The 27,655-nt window shown below is 48.4% G+C and overlaps 1 protein-coding gene across 2 annotated transcripts in view; it reads left to right on the top strand.

The window, feature by feature from the left end:
• The window catches only part of TUBGCP3 (tubulin gamma complex associated protein 3), a 60,683-nt gene extending 33,278 nt beyond the window's left edge, over positions 1-27,405 (top strand). The window contains exons 14-22 of one of the 2 annotated variants that reach the window (XM_032611307.1): positions 2,535-2,706; positions 4,661-4,796; positions 5,820-5,888; positions 8,354-8,489; positions 16,151-16,239; positions 16,365-16,496; positions 19,656-19,796; positions 23,842-23,958; positions 26,305-27,405. In XM_032611307.1, coding sequence (XP_032467198.1) covers positions 2,535-2,706; positions 4,661-4,796; positions 5,820-5,888; positions 8,354-8,489; positions 16,151-16,239; positions 16,365-16,496; positions 19,656-19,796; positions 23,842-23,958; positions 26,305-26,463 — 1,151 coding nt within the window. In that variant the 3' untranslated portion in view covers positions 26,464-27,405. Of the gene's footprint in view, positions 1-2,516; positions 2,707-4,660; positions 4,797-5,819; positions 5,889-8,353; positions 8,490-16,150; positions 16,240-16,364; positions 16,497-19,655; positions 19,797-23,841; positions 23,959-26,304 lie in introns of both variants that reach the window. The other variant, XM_032611306.1, reaches the window with a different exon arrangement.
• Positions 27,406-27,655: the final 250 nt, after the last annotated feature.

Here is a 27,655-nt window from a genome sequence, read left to right as displayed (position 1 = left end):
TACTTTTTTTATGATGCAGTGAAAGTATGCCAAAGTAAGGAAATAGAGGAAACACTTGCTAATGAACTCAGAGGCTTGTTGAGAAATCAGCGCGGATTCCCAGCGTTTATGTATTCAGAATGCCGCACCGCGTTAACCGCTCTGTGGTTTTCCCTCATTTACTACTGTCCTCTCTGCCATTTCCCCCATTTGCTGCCTGCCCCATCCTCAGTAATTTCGTGTATTCTCGGTGTGGCTGACTTACACGGACAGCTGTCGGGTCCTGGCTCCATTTGTTACTTATACTGTTGTCTTGACTCATTGAAGTTTATTTTGTGTGAGGCATTGGGGTAGCTATAGGGGAGATGGTATGAATTCACCATGGTGATGCTTTTCGTGAACTGTGCTCTAGGAATGGAGATTAAACGTACAAAAAAGTGAAATAATCAATAAGTAGTAAATGGTAGAAAGCGATATATGAAATGAGGTGTACAGGTAATGTGCTTGAGGTACAGAGTGCAGTACTGCCAGCTGTAGGCACTGTGCCATTTGGTATATACAGGTCTCCAGAGCTTATGCCTCTTGTATAATCAACACTTGGGACCCTTGGACCTTCACCGTCCTGTTTCCCCCCCTCCACCGTCCCTGGCAGCCACCATTCTACGCTCTGACTCTGTGAGTGACTGTTTTAGATTCCACCTGTAAGTGAGGTCATACAGGACGTCTCTTCTCTGTCTGGCCTACTTCACTCGGCATGACGTCATCCGGGTCCATCCACGTTGTCACCAATGGCAGAAGTACCTTCTTCTTTCAGGCTGGATTATGTTCCATTGGATATGTACACTGTATCTTCTTTATCCATTCATATGTCCGTGGACACTTTGGTTGTTGCCATGTCTTGGCTTTTGTCAGTGATGCTGCAGTGAACACGGAGGGCAGAGATTCCTTTGAGATCCTGACTTCATTTCCTTTTTGGATGTGAATTGCTGGGTCGTATGGTGGTTCTATTCTTAATTTTTTGGGGAACCCGCCATCCTGTTCTCCACAGTGGCTGCATCAGTTTACATTCCCGCTGACGTTGCACTGGGGCTTCCTCCTCTCCGTGCCCTCATCGACACTCGTGATTTCTTGACTTTTTGATGGTGGCCCTTCTGAGAGGCCTGAGGTGCGGCATCTCATTGTGGTTTTGATTTGCGTTTCCCTGATGATTAGTGACGTTGAGCACCTTCTTGTGTTCCTTTTGGCCCAGCTTGATTTTCAGCATCTGAGAGGACTTTAGGGGAGATTCCAGAATGTGCTGGAGTTGTACTGAAAATCCAGAGCAAGGTCAGGGCTGACGGGAGATGTGGTTGCAGCTGTGTCGCTGTGCGGTTAAGGCCAGGGCTCCAGGGCTCCAGAGCGAGGCGGCGGCTGCAGCTGCGGACCACACACGTCTCCCTCTCACCCCTCTGGCTCCCCGTCAGGTGTGTTTGACACGCACTATTCTGCGTAAACTTTTTAGGGATTCAGAGATGCCAGGTTAGTTCTTAGAATATGGAGGTCCCCGTACAGAATTTATGGAAACACCTGTGCTGAAGAGGTAGAAGAAGGAGGAAAAGCCAGGTGAAGAGTTGTTTGCCTTTCGACGCTTCCCTAGTGGCCGGAGAAGATAGGACTTAGGGAGGACGAGTGCCGTGCCCTGCCTGCTGTGGAGACCCGCGGGGGAGGCCAGCACCACCGAGCGCCCAGCGCCCAGCATGTGGCGGGTGTGCAGGAGACCGCTGGGCCGCAGTCGGCGACTCTTGCCCCTTCCACTGCTACCCTCTGTGGAGGAAGGTTGTTTTGGCTGTCAGTACCGCTGGGAGGATGGGAGATGCGGACTCGGGAGGACTGCTGGTAACGATACAAAAAGCAGTGGGAAAAGTCACATTGATATTTCTCATATGTGAAAAATTTTGGAAATTTAAAAGTGAGCCTAGAGAGTTAAGGGTAAATGTTTTCCTGTGGGAGCATATGGAACAGAGACTGGTGAGCAGGCTCTGGGTCGTGTGTCTTCTGACAGGCGCTTTGGCTGCCGTTGGTTGGCATCAGACCTTTTCTTTGGCGTGAAAACCCTTCATGAATCAAACACTGGTACAGTAAGAACACTTCCGGGGGGAGAGATTGACATTTTAAAAATGACGTAGATCAACAGAAATGTATGTTGCCCCTACCCCTACCCCATCCCCGCAATATGACCGTGGTCAGCTCGGCGCCTGGCGTCCTCACATTACTGCACCATCAGACCTCCGCTTCTACAGAAAACTGCGTTTTCCTCACTGTGGACACCTTAGTTCCTCCGCAGTAATGTATAATTAGAATAGCAGCAGTACTAAAATAGGTTTTTCTTGATGGGACCGTTATTCTGAAGAACAAACAAGCCCTCCTGACCACGTCCTCGGCCTGTCAGCGAGGCTGTGAGCGGGTGTAGAGTGACTTCTGTGTGTGTGAGTCTCATTCCTCCTTTGTACGATGCAGATTATGTACGTATGTGTACTTTTCCCTTTTGTTCTTTACAGCTGCAGATTTTTTCACAGATTTGGAAAATGCATTTCAGGGGAAAATTGACGCGGCTTATTTTGAGACCAGCAAGTACCTACTGGATGTTCTGAATAAGAAGTACAGCCTGCTGGACCACATGCAGGCCATGCGGCGGTACTTGCTGCTCGGTCAAGGAGACTTTATCAGGCACTTAATGGATTTGCTCAAGTAAGAAGGCTCTTGAGGGTTTTTTTTTGTAGACGTGCAGTAGATTTCAGCATGATAAAGAGCTTTACAGTTTCTCTCTTTAAAAGAATAAGCGACATTAGAGGAAATGTGTTGAATTCTCACAGAACGTTGGGAAGATGAAATCCGAGGAGAGAAAATTGTCGCGTCATCAAGCCGATGTCCCTTTAGTTCTGCTTGTCCTGTGCTTCGCTCGCAGGGCTCGTGCGCTTCTTGAGCACTGGCACCGACCAGCAGGGGTATGAGGGGTGCGTGGTGTGGTCGGTTAGCTTAGCTTCAGTTTGAGAGTAGTCTGAGAAATAAAATGTAGGTTTTAAAATGGAACTTTTTCTTCCATGTTTTTAGTTTACATTATTTCTTGCTAAAAAAAACAAAACAACTTCATGGAGCAAATACAACTGCTCCTTCCATTTAGTTCCATGACGTTTCTCCTGGCACCGTCCCTTCTAGAAGGAAGTGTGTGTCCCTCCTTCCTGCCATAGAGACAGGAGGGCCAGCTCTGTAGCAGACAGCCGGGCCCCGGGCAGCCGAGGGTGGGCACAGCGTGGACTCGGGCGCCTAGGACTGGACATGTGGCTTCTTGGCGCTGCCTTTGGGACACTTCAGTCATGCCTGTGTGAGTCCAGCAGTGTCTCAGGCCTTTGGTCCCCGGACTCCATGTGTGTCGGAATCCCCTCCAGGGATTGTTGGACTGGATGGCTGGGCCTGCCCGCGGAGCCCGGCTCCGTGGCTCTGGGCTGGAGCCAGGACAGTGCGTCCCTAAGAGCGTCCCGGCCGAGGGGAAGCTGCTGGCATGGGGACTGCACTTGAGAAGCTGCTTCAGCCACGGAAACTCCGTAGTTCTACCTCTAACCAGAAGGCCGTCTTCAGTACCAAAGATGATTGAGTTTTGGGGGCGCACATAGCAAGCAGGCTCAGGGGTAACCTTGTTTGAGGAATTAGCTCATGAAAGAGTTGATGATCTGCTGAACATGAAGTTTTGGTGGTTATACTTCCTGAAGGAGCCTTTCTGCTCTCTGTAAGGAAGGGGGTCACTGGTGACTTAGGTACTGGTCCCAGGGCAGCACCTGTGGGGAGTGGGTGGAGATGAGTTTTTAGGGGGAGGTGTTCTTTCAGTGGCCCAGGGGGTGGGGGCCGAGTGTGCAGGTTTGGGGTGGAGGAGAGCAGGTGTTTCGTGAACGTTTAGAGGCCATGGCCGTGTTGCAGATCGCATCACTTAGCTGACTTACCCGTGTTTGCCTTACGCTGCGTTTTAATAATTCGAGTGTCTCATCCTTGATAGTAAATGAGAAGTTTATTTCTTCTCAAAGGCCTGTTTTAAGTTTCCGGTTTTAAAAGGGGAATGTCATCAGTCTCTAGCTTGCCTCAGATTTATTTGAGCGACACTGACGTTGCTGGTCCTTTTTCACCCTGTGCACACCTGGGGCGGATCTCGGAAACGTTAGCTTCATATTTAGGAACGCGGATGTCAGTTTCATGTTTAGGAATGCAGACGTCAGTAACCCTTAAGTGTTTGCTGGTAATACAGTAGTTTTTAGCCTTTAGAATCATGGTGTCCACACAGCCAATTGTTTTGATTTAATCTAGTCCTTTCTGCCCATTGGATCTGTACAGGAAGTTACAGTAGTTCATGCTACTGTAGGCCAGGCTTAAGTTTGAAAACTGTATTTTTTAACATGCGTGGCTCACTTAAGGATTTTCAATTTTAAGCTGAATCAAAATTAATTTTAAAGAAGTGTTTTGCTCCCCCAAATACTTGATGAAATCTTATTTATAGTTCTGTAGCATTCAGATTTCATGGTCATTTTGTTACCGTTGTATCGGTTCCATTTGTCCTGTTAGGTTTCGTCATTTGAACTCTATAATCTGAAGTTTTCAGGAAGCGCATTGAGAATCCAACTAACATCCTCTTTTACTTTTACAAAACTCTGTTAAGACCAGAGCTTGTCCGTCCGGCTACGACTTTGTACCAGCACAACCTGACTGGAATTCTTGAAACAGCTGTCAGAGCCACCAACGCCCAGTTTGACAGCCCTGAGGCCCTCAGAAGACTGGATGTGAGGCTGCTGGAGGTACCGCAGCTCTGGTCCCACCCGGGGCTCCTTGCTGGCGCCCTCCGTGTGGCCTGAGGCCCCGCTGCTCCGCTCGGCTCTCTTCTCTTCTCTTCTCTTTTCTCTTCTCTTCTCTTCTCTTCTCTTCTCTTCTCTTCTCTTCTCTGCTCTTCTCTGCTCTTCTCTGCTCTGCTGTCTCTTCTCTGCTCTGCTGTCTCTTCTCTGCTCTGCAGTCTCTTCTCTTCTCTTTTTTCTTCTCTCTGCTCTTCTCTACTCTCTGCTCTTCTCTGCTCTCCTCTCCTCTCTTCTCTTCTCTTCGCTGCTCCACGCTGCTCTGCTCTGGTGGGGGGGAGCTGGCCACCGTGCGTCGGAATCCCTGTCCGGTGGCCTGGCGTGGTGTGGCCTCAGACGGGTCCCTGCACCTCAGTGTGTTCTCCTGACAGAGGGCCCCCAGGGCTGCGGGCAGGGGACATGCAGCTCTGTCCTCGGGCCTGGCCACGTGGATGCTTAGTCACCACCGCTGTTGCTGCTGGTGACGATACCGGGCACAGAGGTGACAGATCGCAGTAGCATTGATCACAAACAGAGGTGTTTAGTTTTAGTTGAGAGAAGATGACCTTTTTTAGGGGAATGAGTATTTCATAAACATAATACACTGTTTGCTTACTTATGATGAAGGACCACTAGCAGAACCTGTGGGTTTTAAAAAATGTTTACTTTTATGGATTAGGAACACAAAAGGCAGTGGGTTTTTGTCATTTAAGAAAATGCTGATGAATGTTAAAACTGATTTTACAATATTCATTAAAAATATGCTCTTTATTCCAGAATATTTGCAGGGCACCTCGTATGTGCCTGTCTGTCTAGATGCTGAGGGTACAGGAGTGGAAAAAAGATGCCCTCCTCTGCTCTCAGGCAGCTCACGCTCAGAACTGCTGAGTGGTTTTTAAAAATTGGGCTTTATTTTAATGCCTTTCCTTTGAGGACTCGACAGCTTCACAGTGGTGGGAAGCCCTGCAGTTGTGTGTTTGTTTTTGCTCTCAGGTCTCTCCAGGTGACACCGGCTGGGACGTCTTCAGCTTGGATTACCACGTCGATGGGCCCATTGCAACCGTAAGATCCCGCTGGGCGCCGTCATAGCTGTTTGGGTGGCTGCACGTCCCTGTTGCTTCAGAGTCGGTTTCTCTCTAGAGCTCCGCGTGAAGTGCTTGCTCGCATCCCCAGTGCATCCATTGAATGAATGCTCAAGCCAGAGGCGTGTGTGTGCGTGTGCATGTGTGTGTGCACCAGTCACTAATGAGTGCTGAAGTGCTGGATTATTTTAAGAATTCTTAATATCATTTGTTCTCATCATAGGTTTCAGCAGGTACTTAACAAATGGGTTATTCATTTTGTTCCATTATTCTTAGCCTGTAGTGACTAATTTAGGATAATTTGAAGCGAACTATATTTTAGTGGTGTTGTATTTTTACTACTTGGATAAAATTTGATATTTAGTATCCATTTGAGCTGATGAGAAAATAGCTGCCCAGTTGTTCACGGCTCTTCCACTGTGTTTAAAGAAAAGTTCTATTTCCTTGAATGGTTCCCAGGTCATAAAGGATTGACCAGCACAGCTCTCTTGTGTGTCTGCAATTAAAATGCCCTCTTTAGTGCTCAGTTTTTCTTTATTCAGGCTTGAGTGGACTTTCCTTGACCAAGGTGTCTCTTTGAACTTATCTCAGTCATTTTCGTATCTCAAATATTGAAGAAGGACATGCATTTCTTTCTAATTCTTGGGAAAAGATTTTGTTAAGAAGTAGTGTAGTTTGGCTCTACAGTGTCTCCCTAGCGGTCTCTGCAGAGTTGGCTGTCCATGGCTGTCCTTCCTCTCCAGGGGTGATGTGGGCCCATCTCCTGCTGGAGAGCCTGCACCGAAGCCGGGCTCTCCTGCATTCCCTCTGGGCTGACAGCTTTGCTCTGGCAGGGGGCTCTGTCTGTCTCCTTTGGGGCGGTAGCTACTGGGGCAGGCTTTTCACACGTAAACTCCCATTGTTTAAATTTTACCAGATCAAAGCTACTACATTTTCAATATACAACTGTGCTCAAACTTAATTTTTGGTCATATTCAAGTTAGTTTTTTCTCCTTTGATGTATGTCATAAATAGTTTTAAGTAATTATAATGTACAAAGCAGGATATTTTAACAAATTATTTATGTTAGAAACTTTCATATTATCTCCCTTGTTAATGTTGCATATATTACATATTATTTTTTCGTAGTATAAATGATACCACAGTGAGGGCAGCTACATCGATTATTTCACAGAATGTAGGTGCCTGGAGTAATAGATACACTGAACGTGCTCTACACCCGGTTACTTAATTATTGTATGATTTTGCACATCTTGCGAGAGTATCGGAGTTACGCATTGCATGCCCTGTGCGTAAGTAATTGATCACACGATGTCATATTTTCAGGATGTTAGATTTTTAAAAGCTCTAGTAGAGTCAAGAAAATAAGTTTATATCATAGATGTATTTAAAAAGAAATTTAAGATCGATCCCTGCCTGTGGCTAATAGGTGTCAATTTCCTTGCCGACTCCAGTGGGTTGATGGTCCGACGGGAGAGGCTGGATTGGAAGGAGAAGAGGTCTTGTAATTGGTTGGTGGAGTCTGCCCAGGACTCACACAGGGAGTGGCCTCTTCCCTGTCCAGTCTTTGCCCTCCAGTCCCAGGTCAGCATATGCCCTGGGTTGGCATGTTCTCAGTGGAGTGGCTGTACCTGTAACCATTGTATTATACAGCTGCAGGTCATCAGACTAGCGTTAGAAATTGAAATGATTTTTAACTATCACATTAAATTCTGTGCAGTTGGATACAGAAGTTACTAGAAAGATAAAAAGGGCTGTTTTATTTAAAAATTTATGGTTTTAGAATCAGATTTTAGAAGCAAATGGATTTCCTGATTTTTCCCTGTTTAATTTACCATATTAATCTCTATTTCCTTCCTATTCTCATTGAGATTGTCATTTTTTGTATAGAATTTAATTAGAATGGGTACCTATCTTAGTTACATAGTTACGTCTTCTGTAACACAGCATTATCTTAGATTCTTACAAATCCTGGGAAGAAGGATCTGGAAGGACAGTGGGCAGGATAAGATCCACGTATCTCTACCCTTGGTCTCCAGCTGTTACATGAGGTGTCAGGGGCTTATTTGTTGAGTGTTCCTCCGAACTTTATTCTGCAGTAAGTGAGGGACTGAGGGACCACGTCCTGTGGGTGCTGTTTCCCTGTGTGAATGTCCCCCCTCGAGACAGTTCATAGTTGTAAGGAACTTCAGTCACACTGAACTTCTGTACAGCAGGTCCGTTGAATGTGCTCTGACACATAAACGACCAGCGTGGTTGCTGTGTGATGACGCTTTCCTAAAGTGTGCTGTGTTGGTTGCTTACATACTACTTAGAACGTGTTAGAGTTGGTTGTGTGTTCTCTGGCTTTTTGTTTAAGGAAAAAAAAAAAAAAAAGACTGAGCCCTGCCCTGGGAGGACCCTCACCTCACAGGATCCTGTCAGCCTGTGTTCTGCTCTTTCCAGGTGTTCACTCGAGAGTGTATGAGCCACTACCTGAGAGTGTTTAACTTCCTTTGGAGGGCCAAGCGGATGGAGTACATCCTCACTGACATCCGGAAGGGGCACATGTGCAACGCCAAGCTCCTGAGAAATATGCCAGGTAAACCCCGGCAGAGGGCGTGTCCCCGCCTGGCCCCTGGTTTCTAGCAGCTTCGCAAAAACAAAAGTGTTCTTAACGTAATTGAAAAGTGGTTTCTTGTGCTTTTGGATTTGTCTTTTGTGAAGAGGCTCATTTGTAATATGCTTATCTTGACTTCATTGCAAATCAGGAAAAGAAATTGAGTCAAGTTAGGTTTTTTTAGACATTGAAGTTTCTTTTAGAATCATGTAGTGTTCATATATGTACTTCAATTTTTTAAAAAAAATAATCTTTAAGGAAAGAAAGCTGTTTAATAAATCACTGGCTCATTTAAAATTCACTAAGTGTTTTAATTAAAGTCTGGGAATTGCTTTAATATTGTTTTGGTTCATAAACCAGGACATGGGAAGATTTTACAATATTTTACAGTTAAAAGCTATAATAAAACTCTCATGTCATGTTCATTTTTTTGTTTGTTTTTTTTTTGTTTTTGTTTTTTTTTGTGGTACGCGGGCCTCACTGTTGTGGCCTCTCCCGTTGCGGAGCACAGGCTCCGGACGCGCAGGCTCAGCGGCCGTGGCTCACGGGCCCAGTCGCTCCGCCGCATGTGGGATCTTCCCGGAACAGGGCACGAACCTGCGTCCCCTGTGTCGGCAGGCGGACGCTCAACCACTGCGCCACCAGGGAAGCCCCAAGTTCATTTTAATGTTATAAATATTGAGTGACTTGAATTATGAATAATTTTGAAATCTTTATATTGGAAGTGATTTGGTCAAAACGTTTGAGAAAGTATTTCAACAAATTATGACTCCAGAGAAGAACCACACGGTCATACTGTTAATCCTTTGGTGAAAGCAGTTCCTAAAAGAGGAGCAGTTGTTTGCAGAAAGGCTGCATGAGCTCTGCTTGTTTACTAGGTTGAGGCTTCTCCCTGGGCAGCTCCCAGAGTTCCAGAACTGTGACACCCCAGAAGCTGGGGACTGGTGGGTACCTGTCCACGTGGTAACACGCGGAATCACAGGTTTACTGGTGTCCAGGCTTTCTGTCTTCCCGGTGGGACTCGGCGAGTGGTCGTGATGCTCTTAGGCTCCTGGCCTGCCTTCCTCCGGACTCACTTCGAGACGATTAATGGTAGGGTCCCTCTGAAGTAGCTGAGAAGGAATCAAGAGGGGGCGTTTTCTTTGAAAGCCTCTCGTGGTTGTGGACGGTAAATATGCCTTCAGCGTCCATTTTCCAGTCGATGAGGGCGGAGGCGCTGGCTCCTGGCTCTGCCTCTGCCGCCCTCCCCAGGAGTCACGCGGTCGGAAGTCACACGGTTGGTGCGCCTGCCAGGTGTCCACTGGGCCTGCCCTCTCGCCTTCCCTGTGAGCACAGGGGCCTCATCTTCCTCAGTGTCTGATCAAGGTCATTTCAGCACAGTGCAGATATTTGTCATTGTATCACTCTTCTCCTTTCGAAATAAACAACTGTATTATTATTTTTTTTTTAATATAAATTTATTTATTTATTTTTGGCTGTGTTGGGTCTTCGTTTCTGCGTGAGGGCTTTCTCCAGTTGCGGCGAGCGGGGACCACTCTTCATTGCAGTGCGCGGGCCTCTCTTCTGTTGTGGAGCACAGGCTCCAGACGCGCAGGCTCAGTAGTTGTGGCTCACCGGCTTAGTTGCTCCGTGGCATTTGGGATCTTCCCAGACCAGGGCTCGAACCCGTGTCCCCTGCATTGGCAGGCGGACTCTCAACCACTGCGCCGCCAGGGACGCCCGACAACTGTATTATTTTTAGCTGTGGAAAATCTGAGCTCTGTAACAGATCTAAGTATTAGCTGGTTCTGATAGTTTTTCTGATTTGGATATCAGCAATGTCTATGCGAATTGGCTTTTCTCTTATTTTGAATAGTCAGCAAGGAGTTTTGTTTTCTACTTGAAGATAACTAACGCATTTATTTGATCAGTTTTCTGTGTAATTTTAACATAACTTGGTCCTATTGTATCGTGTTCAGTTTCAGCTTCTTTCACTGAGCCTTTTCCCTTGTCATTAAAACTTCTTCTAAAATATTTTTAATAGCATAATATTGCCTCCTGTGGACATATCATTTTATCTTTTCTCTTCGGTTGGGCATATAGTTTTTTTTTTTTTTCTTACTATTTTTCCACTAATATAAATAATGCCATAAGCTTTGTGTAAATATATATTTATATGCCTCTGAATATTTCTTTAGAATAGGTGAATTGGAAATGGAATTGCTGGGTTAACAGATACGAATCTTAGTTTTACTTTACAAATACTTTTATTTCTTAGTATTTATATTTTAACTCTGTTGGTACATATTGTCAGATTACTTTTCAGGAAAGTTCGTACCTGAAAAGTTTGTACCAATTTAATTTACATCCCTGTAAGTACAGCTGTCACTGGATGATAGTTGTCTGTATTGCTGTTTTCTTTCTTCTTTTTTTTTTTTTGACTAACATTGGATATTATGTTCAAACAAACTGTCAATTTGATAGGTGAAAATGGAAGTTCATTTTATTTATTTGTTTTGTATGAATTAAAAGAATATTTTTGGCCATACCCCATGGCATGTGAGATCTTAGTTCTCTGACGAGGGATTGAACCCATGCTCCCTGCAGTGGAAGCGTGGAGTCCTAACCACTGGACCACCAGGGAGTTTCCCCACTGGACCACCAGGGAATTCCCTGGAAGTTCATTTTAATTCCTTTTAATGCCTTTTAAATTATCTTTGAATGTAAACACCTTCCTTTCTTCCTTTTTTTGTCATTTGTGTTTGTTTTTTCAGGAAATTGTATTTTTGCCCATGTTTCTGTTGGAGTGCAGGTTCTTACCTTTAACTTATAAGGCAGTGTTTTAGTTATTAACGGCCAGGCAACTTGATGAACAGAGGTCAACCAGGTAGTTAGTCCTTTTAACACAGCAGATTTAGAAATTTCCCACCAACCATAAATCTGAGGCAGAAATACAGGAAGATTCCAGAAAATGCCTCTGAGAGCAGCCCGTGGAGCCCTTCACGTGTGCACGTGTGTGTCTGGTCACGTGCACAGCATCCGTGATCATCATCCCAGATATAATTTTAATAATATTCATCAAAATAAGTTGTTTGGAGTAAATAGTTACACCTGAAAATGATTTGCTCAGAGCAAGAGTTTGATAATGGTATGCCAAGCCGATTAAACCCATTTTTATATATATTTGCCATTTAGCTGGATAGAAAAGATTATTGATCTGAAATGGATTAAAGATTTTTTTCCTTTAAAAAGAAACGGAAGTTCTTTTGTTAGATTCAGTTAATCTAAAAACTGTTGCTGTTAGTGGCAACTAGATGTGTATTTCAGATAACATTTAACCAGATGAAATAGACAAATACAGAACTACAGGTAAATGAGCTTCCTGCCTCTTTCTCAGCCTTTGTGTCCTGGGGGCAGGGAGTGCATGGAGCTTCCCCTCCCCAAAGAATGGGCCTTGTCGGAAGTAAAACTGGAGGAGGAGGAGGAGGTGGGGGCGTGGCCAGCTCCCCTGCTGGCGGGGGCCGGTTTTCCTTTCTTGGTGATTGATGTGATAATGATTCCTCTCACAGCTGGCATTCTAGACTTAGTGGAGCGGTGGCTCAAAGGTGAGCAGATGTTTTCCTCTTTGCAAGTTCCTTTTTGTGTCTGTCGTTTTTGTCCACGTGGGTGAGTAGGGCGTCCTCAGTGATCACACGCCTGTGAAGTGTTCCCTTCTTGTTTGCCAGACTGCTAAGTTGAGTGCTTAGTGCTCTGCCCAGATTCTGGGCTGTGGCCTCGAGCTGATTCTTAGTCTTCTGCCTCAGGGTCCTCGTCTGGGTCGGGGCTGGTTGGCAGCACTTGCCTTCAAGGGTTGCCAGGATGGAATCTGTGCAGCGCTCAGCCCAGTACCCCTCGGGAGCCCCACGTGGACAGGTGTCCTCACACTTGCCTGGTAGACAGAGGATGCCAGACGGTGTCTGCAGGAGGCCCTGACCGGTGACCAGAGGTCTTGTACCCAGGAGACAGGAAAGACCCAGGATCTTACCAACGTCCTTTGACTCCAAAGCCTTGAGAAATGAATCTCATGGGTAATTTGGTGAAGTCACTTTTAAATATCATCCCTTCAGCTGTAGATAAAAGTTGAAGGAGGTGATTTTGAAATTGTGAATAAATTGTTTTAGGGTATTTTTTCGAAAGAAACTTTTGTAATTTTTAACAACACTCAAGGCTATTTCTGGTGCATCTCCAGTTGGGCAGAAGCTTCTGGGAAAGATGTCCAAACCACACAGTCAAGCCTGTGAGAGCTGCTGGTGTATTTTAAAGCCCTGAAGTCCCTCCCGCAGCCTTGAGGGGCAGTAGAGGATTACAGACAGGTCTAACGTCTCACACCTAAGTCTGCCAGAGGGGATCCTGGTGTCTCTGTAAAGCCGTCTGCCGCCACGTTAGTCCAGCGGGAGATGTACTGTATTTATGTATTTATTGGACCTCAGGGTGAATGTTGCTTTGCTTTTGGAATTTTTAGAATTATATGGTTATTTGTGGTTCACTTATAAAAACACAAGTACTTATATTTTAAGTATGTTTTAAGTGTATTTTCAAGGTTCTGGGTAAAGAGATTCAAGGGCTGTTGCAGGTGTAAGTTGTATTTTTTAGGAGTTAAAGGACCAAAGTATACCTTGTGAATTCAGTTTCCATATGAATTGGGTTCATAGTCGTTAGAGCCTTAACTGGGCAGTGAGCAGTTCCGAATCCGTCAGCTCAGAGCACTTGCTCTCTCCCGTGGGGAAGGGAAGCACTGTGGTGTCAGAGGGATTGCAGGCTTTACCGCGTGGGTTACTTTACCAGATCCCTTTTCAGGAGGCAGTGCCCTCGGGTCCCTTCACTCTCAGAGGCTTTATCTTAGGAGGAGGGTGCATTAAAGATGCTGTCCTCCATGCTCCCTTCAGACTGGAGAACATCATTTTTCTAGAGTGAAAATACATTTGGTAGTACTTGAAGACTATAAAGAAAGTAACTCATTTTACCATTGTTGCCAAATTTGCCTTTGGCCACGGAAACCTTCTGAAAAGGATGTGAGTGAAATAGTCAAGACATAGATGATGCAGATTGTCTCCTTAAAGTTTGAGGATCGGAATGATTCATTCAGTAAATAATGATTGGCCTACTCGGTGCTGCCCGTCCTTGGTATCCAGTGGTGGATGTGACAGAAAGGTCTCTGGTCAGGAAGCGTCTTGTCTCGCAGGCAAGCTGGACGCGTCAGCAGGCACTTAGAGCGCTTTGCTCGTCGTTTGAAGTGGGGACGACCAGGTGCTGTGGGAGTACGGGAGGGAGACCCTCACCAGGTGGTGTCATAGGACGGAGGGGCTCCCGGGCTGGCATCTGGAGGTGAGTGCGTTAGACGGAAGAGTGGGGAGTCGGGGAGGGCCGGCTGAGGAGCATGTTCAGAAGGGGGGCTGGGCCAGGTGCAAGGGCCTCGAGGCCCAGTGAGCCGGTGTGACTTCAGTGCAGCGGGGCCAGGGAGGCTCCGCCCCGAGGGCTGAGCTTGGAGGCCAGCAGACCGGCCCACCGTGACCCACCATGACGGTGTGCGAGCGTTAGGCAGCCCGGGGAGCCTGCAGCTTGGGGGCTGAGAGCCGTGGGGTGGGAGGTGTGGCCAGGGTGGACCCCTGGGCCTCTGCTTCCGGGCACTGCGGGAGGAGGGGGGCTGGGCTGTCAGGTCAGGCTCACCTGTGTGAGATGTTTTTAAGGGTAAATGGATCTGCGGCCCAAGACAGATCTGGGCAGGAGGAAGAGACTTCAGCTTAGGTGACAGAGGACACCCAGACTGCACAGAGCAGTGAAACCTGGAGTCAGGCTTCTTCCCTGATGTGTGGAAGATTGTCCTGGAGCCGGAGGCTGGCAAGTGGCCGCAGATGTGTTCTTGCCTCTGCTCTGTCCCAGGCCCCCGGGCAGCGCTCAGCGTTCTCACGTCATCCGCCGGGAGCCGGGATGAGACCTACCATTCTGCCTGCGATCTTAAACTTTCTTTGGTGGGAAAATGTCAGGCTGGGTTAGTGTAAACTGCAGACCCGTCTCACGAGGCTGGGAAACAGGCTGCCCCCGTTTGCTGTGAGTGCGGGCAGAGCCGTGCCCTCGGAAGTGGTGAGGTTGTGCTGGACGAGGCCTCAGAGATGCTGGGCTTCCGGGAAAGTTCCACCCGAGGTCTGTGATGACATGAAGAACACTAAAGAAACAGACCCTTCCACACGGGGTTTCTAGACTATTTCGTATCACAGACCGTTTTATGGAACTTTGCCGCTCTACGAAGAAATCCCATCACACCGAGAAAGATCTGGAGAATCGGACTGGCACGCGCCCACGTGACTGTGGGATGTTTGAATGTACATGGACGGCTCTCCAGGGGGACTGCCTGGCGTCGGGGGTGGGGGGGGACAGTCCGCCGTTCCAGCTCTGGTTAAACCCCAGATGGAGTTGCACACTGGGGTTACTTCTCTGAGAAGCTTACCTAAACCATAATGCAGATCAATATGGCTGGAAACAGCACGTTCTTATGCCTTTTTACATTGCGAAGTCATTTTAGTTAAATAGACTTTGAGTGCTAGACTAGAAGTCTTAGCCCCTCTGATGGTTTTAGTAGGAAAAGTACATCCTTCACTCTGGACTTACAAATGAAACAGGAAACTTATAGCTGTCTTTCAGAAGAATGTTTACCACATTCATGGATTGCAGATCCTGATGGTACGGGGGACGGCGGGCTTTGGAGCCTGTGCCGATCTTCTGAGGGGGCCGTGCTGTTTCTTCCCTGGCCGAGGAGGGCCTGTTAGACAAGCCAGGATCCCCACAAGTGTCTCTTAGTCCTCAGCTTGTAGAAAGCAGTATTTTTTCAAGTATACAGCACCACTGTTGTTTTTTTCACACCTGTTTATACGTCGCGCCGTCATTACTCTTTGAGGAAGGGACAAGAATGATTTCTCAAATAACCGCATGCAGCGACAAGTGAGCTATCCAGGTAGCTAACTGAAGGCCCTTGGAGCGGCAACAGAAATATGTCCAGTCTGACCCACGTTAAAGTCATTCCCCCAATGGAGCCTTCAGGGACAGTAGTATCCCATAATAGTCCAGCGGAGTCTCTGAACAAAAATGAAAAGTCCAAGCAGAGAATGCTGCTCCCTGGCGGCCCTCCAGCCTTGTCCTGGTTTTATAATCTCACAAAGAATAGGAGTGGAGTCTGGGCCCTGCCCACCCCCTCCAAGTTCATGCTTCTCTCAGGTGGCAAGGTCACATTCGGTACTTAAGGAAATGTCATTTTTGTCGCCAAATAGCTAGGGAATAGTAAAAGTCTCACACACAGTAGGCAGACTGACTGACTGTAAAGAAACCATAAAATTGAGCTTATATTTATTCAAGATGTTGCATTATTGTAAAACAGAATTTCTCTACTTTTCAAATAGTTATTTCGTTTTATGCCATTTCTTGTTAGATCCTTATATTCCGTAAAGTAATCTGTCACTGCGTGATTGGGTGGCTAAGTACGTGTTTACATAGCACGGAGATGGACTCTGGAAAGGCGGGTTCCTGCTTTAGGGTCGAGAGTGAAAGTGAGGGAGTTTGGGGAAGGCAGCTTGCAGGCGGCCAGGAGGGCGGGCTGTGCTGGTGTCCGACGGCGCTGTGCGGCTCTCTTGCAGAGTTCTCTGGGGTGCTGCACCACTGCCACATCCTGGCTTCCGAGATGGTCCATTTCATCCATCAGATGCAGTATTACATTACATTTGAGGTACGTTCGGATCAGCCCTCGATTCTGGTTGAGACCATCTTGTCTCAGGCTGTCGTGCTGTGCTTCGTAGCAGGTGCTGCGCCGGCGTGGCGCCAGCGCCTCCCTCAGGCTCTCGTCGTTTCCAGGTGCTTGAGTGCTCTTGGGATGAACTTTGGAACAAAGTGCAGCAGGCCCGGGACCTGGACCACATCATCGCCGCGCACGAGGCCTTCCTGGACACCGTCATCTCCCGCTGTCTGCTGGACGCCGACTCCAGGGTAAGACGAGAACACACGGTCAGCCAGTCCTTCCCTTGGGCTCGTCCCCTAGTGCGGCCACAGCCCTGGTAGCCGGGACAGTCTTGCTGTTAGTGTGATGTTTCCCCTCAGGGTTGGAGCAGTAGTGCTCAGGTGAGAACGTGCCTTGAGCTGGGCATGAAAGGGTGAAGACTGGTGGCGCCCATCCACCTCCTGGGGTGGCAGCGATGTCCTCGCGTGCTGCTCAGGGGGGAGTCGTCCTGAGGGGTGGCAGTGCGAGAACAAGCATTCAGAGCCCACCCCTCAGGTCAGGGGGTGTGGGCGGCAGAGTCAGGACAGGCTGTCTGGATAAACCCCTGCTTATTTGCTGACACTCCTTCCTGTAGGCCCTGCTGAAAGTTGCATGCTCCATGTGGCAAGTCTTCCCGGAGCTTAGATCTTACTCAGAGATCTGGGAAAATAAGGAACACTTTGCTTTCACTTGAGACAAATGTGAAGTAGGAAGCAAAATATCAAGTACGTTTTTGACGTTAAATGTGCGACTTTAAAGACGTTTCAGGATTGCAGAGGGCTGCTTCCCACTAAACCTCCACCCGCTGCAGGGGTCCTTCTGTGGGAACACGCTGTTTCGTCTGATTTCTTTTTTAGTAGACGCTTTAGTAGATATTTGCCAGAAGCGTGTGTGTGTTTGCACTCCCAGCAGCAGGTGCGTGAGAGTCCGTTTTCCTGCAGCCTCGCCAACAGAACATGTTGTCATACTTTTAAATTTTTGCCAGTGTGATAGATAGGTGAGAAATTGTATCTTAGAGCTGTTTTTTTTATCATTTTTTATAACATCTTTATTGGAGTATAATTGCTTTACAATGGTATGTTAGTTTCTGCTGTATAACAAAGTGAATCAGCTATACTTGTCTGATTTTTTAGGTATATCTGGTTAGCCGTCCGTGGCTGGGAAAACAGGTATTTTGATATGCCAGATTTCATTATTAGAGAATTATTGATCATGTGTGCTTCTTTATAGATGCTTCAGATCAAAGATGCTTCTACATAGAATGTTCATAAATAGATTGGAACAGCGGCACAGGAGTAATTTAAAGTACTTGGAGCGTAAGGAGAACTTAGGAAGCGCACACCTCAGGGCTTTCAGCCTCGATCACTGCACCTCGTCTGTATCAGGCTGGCGCTGTGGGCAGGTCCTGTCAGGGGTCTGCCTGCTGACACGCTCATGTTCAGTCCGGGTAGATGAGTGTCCAGGGCCCGACCTGGTGGGCTGCGGGCGTTCGCTGCCACCGTGTCCTTGTCCACTCGCACAGCGCGGGGCACTGCGGGCAGGTGGACCTAAGGCTCCGTCCTGCTTCTCAGCTTTTGACCCCAGCGTTCCCGTGTTTTGAAAGAGCACGACAACCCCTCTTTCTTCCCTCCATTTGTGAGAATTAAATTGTGTGCTGCTCGTAAGCCGTTACCATAGTGCCTGGGACATGTGAGTTGCTACTGTTTTTAAACAATTAAAAGTCATCTTGTGTGTGTGTGTTTTGCAGGGAGATTTACGATCGTTAGATCTAATGCTTTTTAGAAAACATGTGAAGGGCTGAGGGTTGTCCCCAAGCTGGCGAATCAGGAGCACATGCACCTGCCAGTGGCGGTGTCTCTGCCCGTTTGCATATGTGGAAGTTCCATTGTAAACAGCTAGAGGCCACGCTGCTCACTGCTAAAGATGTCTACGGGGATGAACAGAATCCAAGCGAGAAACTATTTTTGCCTGTAACGTAATTTTCTCATGATAGTAAATGTTTACGTGTGAGTTGGTCCTGGCTCAATTCATGGAAGGAGTCGTTTGCTGAAGACCTTAATGATCTTTTCTGAAATGGTCCGTCTGCTGAGGGTTTTACTTTTAATTTGATGGTTTATTTAAAGTAATCACTAGAGGGTTTTTTGTTTTTTAAGAAACCCAATATATAAAACAAATTAAGGCAGTCTGTTATTGACATAAATTAAATGTATTTTTCTTACGTCACTTAGTAAGAAAAACAAGGCTGTTTGATACACGTAATTTTGAAGTTGGAGGTTGTGACAGGTGTGTGTATACATTTTTGTAATTTCTGTTTGTGCATTCTTGAGAAAAATCCTGAGTCACACTGTAAGTTGTCGCAAACCGGTGTCAGCACAGAAGGCGCTGTCGTCGTCGCCCTGTCTGAACAGACTGCTGACGACAGAAGCACATGTTGCACTCTTAGCTTGGAGTAAACAGTGAGTCACCCCAGCTCCAAAAATAGTAAATTTTTATTTGACTACAATAAAGAAACAAACTAGAAGAAATAAATCCTTGTTAAAAAGTCGTCTCCAGTTTTTGTTTTGATTTTGTGTTACGGCTGAGGCCCCACCAGGAACAGGCAGCTCTGAGCCGAGCGCACTGCTTGCTGTCCACGAAAGACCCCGTGGGTGTTGGCTCTCATGTTACCTTTCAGCCCCCTGCCCCTTCCCCTCCGCCGGCGCTGGTGTCGTGGTGCTCGCCGTACAGCCTTGGGTTAGGATGTGTCTGGGGCGTGGATATCGTTTGGTGTACATACAAGACTGTGTGCCGTGGTCTCCTCCTTTCCGTGCCGCACTAGAGAAAGAATGCGTGACCTGCGGTAGGTGTGTGCCCTGAGGAACCCTGTGAATTAGGGAGACGCACTGTCGCCCTTGGTTTAAAACCATCTTGTCATTCCTGGTGTAAAGCGTGATACCTTTTTCTAAAAAACCTTGCAGGATCTGTTTCTTATACTTTTTAAAGAATTTCCTCTCTCATATTCTCCATGTCTGGTTTTGGTATGTGCCACCAAAAAAAAAAAAAAAGTGTTCTCCCATCCCTTTCTAATCCTCAGGCAGTCCCACTGTGGATGCAGCTACGTGCTCCACACTTCGGAGTTGGGCAGCACCTTGGGTTGCCAGGTCTCGGTGAGGATGGGAGGTGATTCAGCCGAGAGCCTGGGCTCTGACTGCTTGCTGTTGCTGTGGTGATTTAGAGCTCGCGTATTTGCCAGGACCGGGTGTGCAGTCGGTGTCTGCTGATGCATGGATGAACAGCTAAAGAGCGCCTTGAGAATTTCACTAAGTGTCAATATTTTATTTGAAAAACTTAGTAATAAGCGTGCTGGGGGCTCTGTTCATGAAAAGAAAAAACTCGTCCTCTCTCCCCAGGCACTTTTAAACCAGCTGAGGGCCGTGTTTGATCAGATCATCGAGCTTCAGAACACTCAAGATGCCATCTACAGAGCCGCCCTGGAGGAGCTGCAGAGGCGCCTGCGGTTCGAGGAGAAGAAGCAGCAGCGTGGAGCCGAGGTGTGGTTCTGGTGCTGGTGGCTCATCCGCTTCGACAGTGAGCTGGTGCCGCCGCGCTCACCAGCGCGGCAGACTCTGCCGCTGAGGCTGTGGTCGTAGCCGCGTCCGGCCGGGGTCCTGAGCGGCTCTGGACTCTTTTACAGGGAGCGGGCACCATCACTGTCCTATCAGTGAAGGCAGAGTTCGTGGGAAGCTCTGGTCTCTTGCCAGCGTTCCTCAGTTAAGTGTCGAGGCGTTCGTCTGCGTCGGTGTCTCCGCTGGGTGGTGCCCGACTCTGCATTGCTCTCATCTGGAGCTGGCGGGCACATGTATACCCGTGGGAACCGGATTTGTGCACGTCGGCTATTTTCAGTCACCTTACTGAGTAGTTCATGTCCTTCGTGACCTTGAAGTACAAAGATGTATGGAATGAGTTTGAGTCTTTATGGGATTTCTTGTACTGGATATAATCTGTAGTCTTTCACTTTCTCAAGATGCTTATCCTTGGGGTGGTGACAGATTGTTCAGTTGATGCGGTTGGATTCGGTTTATTTTTGACTATTCCCTTACAGTCTGCGTTAGAGGATCGTTAACTTGGAAGGGTCACAGCGCATCGTGTACGTGTCGAGCCTTCAGGGTGTTCTAGGGATGGGTGTACTGCTCACTCTGTTTGCATTGCCGGGAGCAGGGGTTTGTGGCTGAAGTGTCAGAGTTGGCGACCCCCGGCCCCCGGGGCTTCCCGGCTGGGCCCGCCCAGGAAGCCTGCGCACCAGGCGGACTGAAGGCCACGACCTCGTCACCAGCTTTGTGCCTTTGCTGACTTGACCTCTCTGAGACCAGTTTTCCTGGTTTGTAGAATGGGAGTGATAATAAACAAACAGACTCCCCTGGAGCTCCTTATTTTCATGTGCTGGTGTATGTCAGCTGTTAAGTGTCCAGTAAATCCATCCATGGCCGTGGTTTCTCACACTGCCTACTTGCCCAGAGCTCTGCCCCTGGGGAATCGCTGAGCTGTGAGTCTGCGCTCTGGGGGCGCCCAGGCTCACTCTCCAGACTGTTGCCCGTCAGCGCCTCGGAGCAGACCTGCCTGATAAGGTGGGTTATTCAGCGTGTTTGTTCGGACGTGCTCGGGATACGCGGGAGAGGCGAGAGCTGTGAGTGTACCCGCAGAATGGTTAACGTTCGCGAGGCAGGGTGATCTGCGCGCTGTCATCAGACCTGAGGCCCCCGCAGGCTGGAGGGGCTGTGCAGGACGGCTCGGAGGGCCCAGCGTGCCTGGTCGGGGGCCTCTGCCCGCCCCTGCCGCAGCGTTCCGCACTGCTGCTGCTGGGCAAGGGCTCCCAGGCGCCTCTTCCTCCTTCAGTCCCTGCCCTCAGTTTTCTGCTTTCTTCCCACTTCTCAAAACCGTCTGTGATAATATGTCCAATTCAAATTTAGGGCTAAAGGCCTTTTCTTTCTTCTTTTTTCTGTCTTACAATTGGAAATCTTGTTTTCTAGCAGGAGCTCACCCAGCTCTTTGTTCTCTGACTCCACCTGCCCCCCACACACCTGTACACACCTGTACACACCACTCTCTCACAACAGGCATCCTGACCCTCCCCCCACAGTGCAGCAGCCGTGCGATTTCCCAGCCACGTGTCCGCTCCTGCAAGGTGACCTCCCTGAAATAGCTATTCCCGTAAGGTTTTGCCACCAGCTCAGTACCCAGTTAGATTAATTGGTTTCATTTTTGCTTTTAATTATTAGGGATAGCTTTTATTTATAAAACAAAATTGAATTTAACTATGTAAAGTCGTTACCTGGCTGCAAGTACAAGACAAAGTGTTTGGACGCAGCCGCTGTGCTGCTGACGTGAGCGTGCATGTCAGCCCAGCTGTGACGCGTGTACCGCATCGTGACACTGCATCACGCTGTCCACGTAGAACTCGTGCGCTTTTTTATATGTATGTACTACAGTAAGATAGAGTATTTAAAAAATGTGTTTGAAAAGACAAAAGGTAGTAGGGGGAGAAGAGATAGAAAGTAATATAAGTTCAGTAATTACTTCATCTTTTAAAACCCAGCATCAAGAGATATTCTTTAAAGCTCATGAAGTAAGTAAAACAGGTGTATATATATATATATATATATATATATATATATATATATATATATATATATATATATATAAAAAGATACAGACCTGAAAATAATGCCTTCTAAAAATCAGGCAGCAAGAAGGGGGCGCTCAGGCTGGTTAACGCTGTCTGAAGAAATAGAAATAGAGTACAGGGACGGCCCGCTTTGTGAAGCTGTCCTTCTAAAGGTAGCCACTGAACAGGCTTAGAAGCCTCCTGGTTATCAGAAGAAGCACAGACCATGTGGTAAAAGATGGCCACCGTCAGGGAGACCGGAAAGCGTCTCACTGCTGAGATGACAGTGAGACCAGACGTGTCTGTCCCGTCAGCAGAGGCAGCGGGGCTAAGCCCACCGCATGAAAGGAGAGGCCTCTGGGTAACCTCTGGGCCGGGGCTGCCCTCTGGACCTGTCGCCTGCTCGCCCACGGCTGAGGGCTCGTCTGGGCAGACCTGCTTGGTCGGGAGGTTCTGGGACAGAAGAGACAGGACAGAGTGGAAAGGACGGACGACGCACTGGGCACTGAAGTTGTCCAGAGGGAAGCAGCTTGCCGTCAAGGGCACAAGGCAGTAGAGAGGACAGGGCCAGCTTGTGATGGAAGATGGGGTTGCGGTGAGGTCCCGCCACGGAGGGAGGGCCGGAGGGGCGCTAGAGGTGACCCGTGTCTCTCAGGCCGCGGAGCCCCAGGACGCGATTCTGAAAATGCGCAACCCTCATGCCGATGGGAATAAACGGGGAGAGAGTCACCCAGACGCCCGCTGAAGCCGCTGGGGAAGCAGCTGGGGAAGCAGCGAAACCCGGAGGCGGCCGGGCAGCAGGAGGAGGGCCCCGGTGAGATGAGGGTGAGCGTGGATGGAGGGCGTCCCCGGCCCAGGGGGAGCAGAACAAGCCGGGCACCGCCCAGGAGGCTGTGGGGGGAAGGCAGACACACCGAGGTGGTGAGGGAGTGCCGCCTGCTGTCTGGCTCGGACCCGTGAAGTCAGCCTGCGCACGGGAGGGAGATGAAGGGCTTTCTCTGGACAGAGGGCAAATTCTAGGCAGAACAGTGGCTCAGCAAGGAGCAAGGTTGCTTATCAGCAGCTCTGCCACCGGAAAGGGAGCGGCCGGACCTCTGGCGTGGAGAGCGCTGTGCTCTGTGCCAGTTGTCACAGGGAGGGAAGCGTCCAGAGCCTGCTTGGGAAGCTCTGTGAAGTTGACACCAGATGCGAGAATCTTTATACCAGACCTAGGTTGTACATGTTGATGGAAAAAGTCTTACAGAAAATTCAGTGGAAACATTTAACAGAATATTGAGAGAATAATTCACCCAGACTGGGGTTTATTTAAGGAATGCAGGGGTTCAAGAGATCTATTCGTGTAATTTACCATGTTAATTGATAAGAAATGGTCCTGTGATAATTCCTGCGTGTGCTGGCTGGAAAGCAGCTAGTCAGCTTCACCAGTGATTGAGAACAGTCTTTTACATGCATCATGGCTAAGGGAAATGGTAGAACCGTTCCCGTTCAAGTCAGGAGTTAATGCAACGTGTGAGGGCGCCAGTGCTTTGAACCGTCGGGTTCAGTTTACAGACACGTAAAGTATCTGCTCTGAAATACGTGCAAGGTGACAGATACAAGGCTGTTGATTACAGCGTTGTTTCTGATAGCAGAAGCCTGGCGAGCTGTGACAAATCGTCTGAATAGTTGGATGTCACCCTGTGGCCGATGGACATGGTGACGGACAGTGAGGGGGTTCTACGTGTACTCGTGTATTGATGTAAAATACTCCCGAGGTATGTTATTAATTGAAAAAAGTAAGCTAGAGAGCAGTGTGGCATCAGAAAACGATCATGGACGTTTCCAGCGGCACAGAGGGGTGGAAGTCGGCGCCCCGCCACTAACACGCACCTCAGCCCCGCCCCCCAGCGTCTTCCATCCAGAGTCTAACCCGTCTGCTTCTCTCTCACTCTCAGGGCCAGTGGGGGGTGACGGCCGCAGAAGAAGAGCAGGAGAGCCAGAGGGTCCGGGAGTTCCAGGAGTCGATACCAAGGCTGTGCTCGCAGCTGCGCATACTGACGCATTTCTACCAGGTGCGTGTCCAGCAGCAGGGTGCCGCCCACGTCACAGTAACTGATGCTCGATGCCAGATGATGGAAGGGGCGTCGTTCCAGCCGGTCCAGCCTCTGCCGCTGGGTGGGAGTCTTGCCCTCGGGGCTGTCCGACATCTGGTGGCCCTTCCTTCCCGTGGCTGCTCTGGTGGGCGCGGCTCTGCGGCCCCCTCCTCTGCGGACAGGCGGGGAGCGTGCGGGACGGGCCTCAGGCTGCTGGGCCGCGGAGGCCACACGCTCTGCTTTGTCTCTTTTGAGGGTTTGTTTTCTGATTTCATGTTTCTCAAGGTGATGTTAGTGCTGGAAATAGAGGTGAAAAGATTTTACGAAGAGTTCTTCCACTCAGTTCTGGTAACTAATTAGACAAATCAAGCGTTGAACCCCAGACCTTGACAAATTATGTTTCTGTGCCATGTATTCATTGGTTCAGAATTCTAACTGAAACGCCACGACCCTGTTCCCTAGGCGTCTAGTTTGCTTCCCAAGGTCCTCATACTTTTTAGTTTTGAATTTCTCTTCTGCATAACTAAGGGGTAAATTTGTCCCTTTTGTAAGTGGCCTCACTTTGGCATTGGCCTCCTGTTACCTTTTTGTTGAAAACACGTTTCATAAATGGTGGTAATGACTGGTTTATGTCCAATGCAAAAATATCTGTCGGGCAGGTGTTTGATGCTGAGGCGCTGTCTTGACCCAGGTCCTGCACGTGGTGTGGGTTCATAATTCTCAGAAGTGGGCGCCTCATGGTTACGTTCGTGCTGTTAATTAAGATAGTTGCCCGGGCTTCCCTGGTGGCGCAGTGGTTGAGAGTCTGCCTGCCGATGCAGGAGACACGGGTTCGTGTCCCGGTCTGGGAAGATCCCATATGCCGCGGAGTGGCTGGGCCCGTGAGCCATGGCCACTGAGCCTGTGCGTCTGGAGCCTGTGCTCCTCAACGGGAGAGGCCACAGCAGTGAGAGGCCCGCGTACCGCAAAAAAAAAAAAAAAGATAGTTGCCCAGCTGCAGAGGAGCTCAGTAACTTAACGTGTCCAAGTGCTGATTTCCAAAAGGCCAGTGGTGGTTACATGTTTTCCCGGTAGAGTTAATACAGTTTTTAAAAAGTAATCTTAATGTAATCCCAGCATTACTTAACGTTACAGCCTTGATCTTTGTAAATCACTGCCGTTCAGACTTCTTTTCTTGAGCACATAAGTCCTTTGCTGTCTTCTTTGTGTCGGTGGCTGAAACACTATAGAGTCTTAACAGCCATCCGTGCTTTGCTGCTTGTGAGCGGCCCTGGGCCCGGCCCCGCGGGAAGGCATGTCCTCACATGTCCAGGTGGAGGCGTCCTTCGTCGGCATGTTTCAGTTTCACGCTCGCGAGAAGCCCTGGCGGTGTTTTGAGCAGCGTGGTTCCTTAGGGACTTTCTCCCAAGTCCTCCTTACCCAGAGAGATGGTGACACGCGCACACGCACGCAGGCAGTGTGTTCGCTCAGTGTAAAGTGACTAGTGTCGCACACACGCGTCTGCACGCGTCCCAGCTCCCAGGAGCTCCACCAGAAGCAAGGGTGGGGGGCAGTGTCCACCTCGAGAGTTCGGGAAGGATGGACAAGGGTGTGTCGGTGACCTTTTCTCTGCCGATCAGAGCTTTCCCGAGTGCTTCCCCTGAGCAGGTGACGGTCAGCTGATGTGAGACGCGCGGGGGGTTGGCAGGGATGGGAGGTGTCCTCAGTGACTCAGCCCGGACAGAAGCAGTTGGGAATTCTGTTCTGTTAAAGTTGAGTGAACGTCTCTCACACCCTGTCGTCATCTTTGCAAACCCCCCAATGAGGAGGTGATGTGGCCGCACTGCCCGCCCTCGGGGGCAGCCGCAGCCCGACACCCCCAAAGGCACCGGGGCCCCGAGCCGTGGTTTACATCACGTGTCTGTTCTTGGTGTTCTCAATTTGTCCTCCCATCAGGGCTGTATGATTAAATACTCTTTCATAACTCATGTGAAAGATGAAAAGTGTCGCACTGAAGTTATCTATTCAAAATCAAAATTTTAAAAATTGGATGTTTTCCCACCAGTTGCTTTGCTGTTTTGCTCATTCTTGTAGAACTTAAGGGCAGAAAGGAAGAATCTGTTGGTTAGTTCTTTTCCATGAAATTACTGTTGTGAATTTGCATTTGTGGAAATGAGCATCTCTTCCCCGTGGGGCTGCCCTTGACTAGGTGAACTCTGGTCCCAGGGACAACCGCTAGGGTGGGTGTTGATGGAAATAACTCCGAAGGGGGTTAAAGGCGGGGCGGTTGTGTGGGCAGCTCCTTCCTGGACCTGAGATGGGCGTGTGTCCCCTGCGTCTCTCCAGGGCATCGTGCAGCAGTTCCTGGTGTTGCTGACGACCAGCCCTGATGAGAGCCTGCGCTTCCTGAGCTTCAGGCTGGATTTCAACGAGCATTACCGCGCCCGGGAGCCGCGGCTCCGCGTGTCCCTGGGCGCCAGGGGCCGGCGCAGCTCCCACACATGAGGCCCCGGCCCTGCCTCAGGGCGGCAGGTACCGCTGGAGGCGTCGTCATGGAAACGCTCGCATTGCATTCTCGGGGACCACCTGCTGCCCTCGATCCTGGCAACCTCAACAGCCCGGCGTCGGGCGGCGGCAGAGTCGTGCTTTCCTACGTTGGAGTTGAATATATTTGTAATATCACTACGTTAAAGAGGCTGGCTTGCACTATTCAAATTTATTTTTCAAAGTCTTCATATTTAAAAGATACCACACTTTGTTGAGGCTTTTAAGCTCTCCGTGATATAATTCATATTTGTCACTTTTTGAAAAAAACCACAGTTTCTTTTAGAGAAAATTAGGGTGATGGATATTCATCAGTTAGGATGGTAACATCGTTGCTGTTTTCTTGGCGTCCTCTTTAGAGGCAATTTTTGTTAATGTCATCAGATTACATTGAAACCAAATGTCCCTACTAAAGAAATACAGAGAGCATTTTATTTTGGTTTTTAGTGTTGTAAAATATTAACCTCTGTAAGGACCTTTCTATCAGTGCATTTACACGTGTTCTTTTTTTCTCTTCCTTCAAAGTTTACATTTTTATATTTAATTTACTCTCAGATAACTTGGAAAATAGTGTAGAAAAAGAGCAGGAGTGATGTAGAACAAAACATCCTTAAGCCTAGATTTCTTGAACCATCAGCTGGATCAACATGTAAATATGGATGACTAAGAAAGGTAATGAAGTATTTTATTTTCAAGATTCTGAGAAGCATTGGAAAGAAATTGTCTTGAACAATGAAGATTTCCTTTTTCCTTGCCTATTTTTTCATTGTAAATATTTATATACTACTGCCCAGATGCTGGGGGGACATTTTTTGTAAAAATGTCATATCGAGTCGCATAAATCTGCCTTTATCATGTTGCGTAAGTGAAAACTTAGAAAATTAAAAGCGATTATCTTTCCGATGTGTTGGTTCTTTCTTGATTGTCTATGAAGAGACATAGTTCACTTGCCAGGTTCGGGGGCTGGGGGTTGGCAGAGTTCGTGCTTCAGCATATGAATTATTGAATCAGTGAAACCAAGAACTCAGACCGTGTGCAACTTCCGGTGCAGATCCAGAGGGAACGCCCCCCTTGCCGCTTGCGTGATGCGTCCTTTCAGTTTTTACCCACGTCCGATTCCTTTGGGTGCAGAGTCCCTGTAGAAGAAAAGGGG

The sequence above is a fragment of the Phocoena sinus genome, chromosome 18, assembly GCF_008692025.1.
Source record: "Phocoena sinus isolate mPhoSin1 chromosome 18, mPhoSin1.pri, whole genome shotgun sequence".
Taxonomy (NCBI): domain Eukaryota; kingdom Metazoa; phylum Chordata; class Mammalia; order Artiodactyla; family Phocoenidae; genus Phocoena; species Phocoena sinus.
Note: the sequence above shows the minus strand (reverse complement) of the source record. Positions and strands in the feature narration are given on the sequence as shown.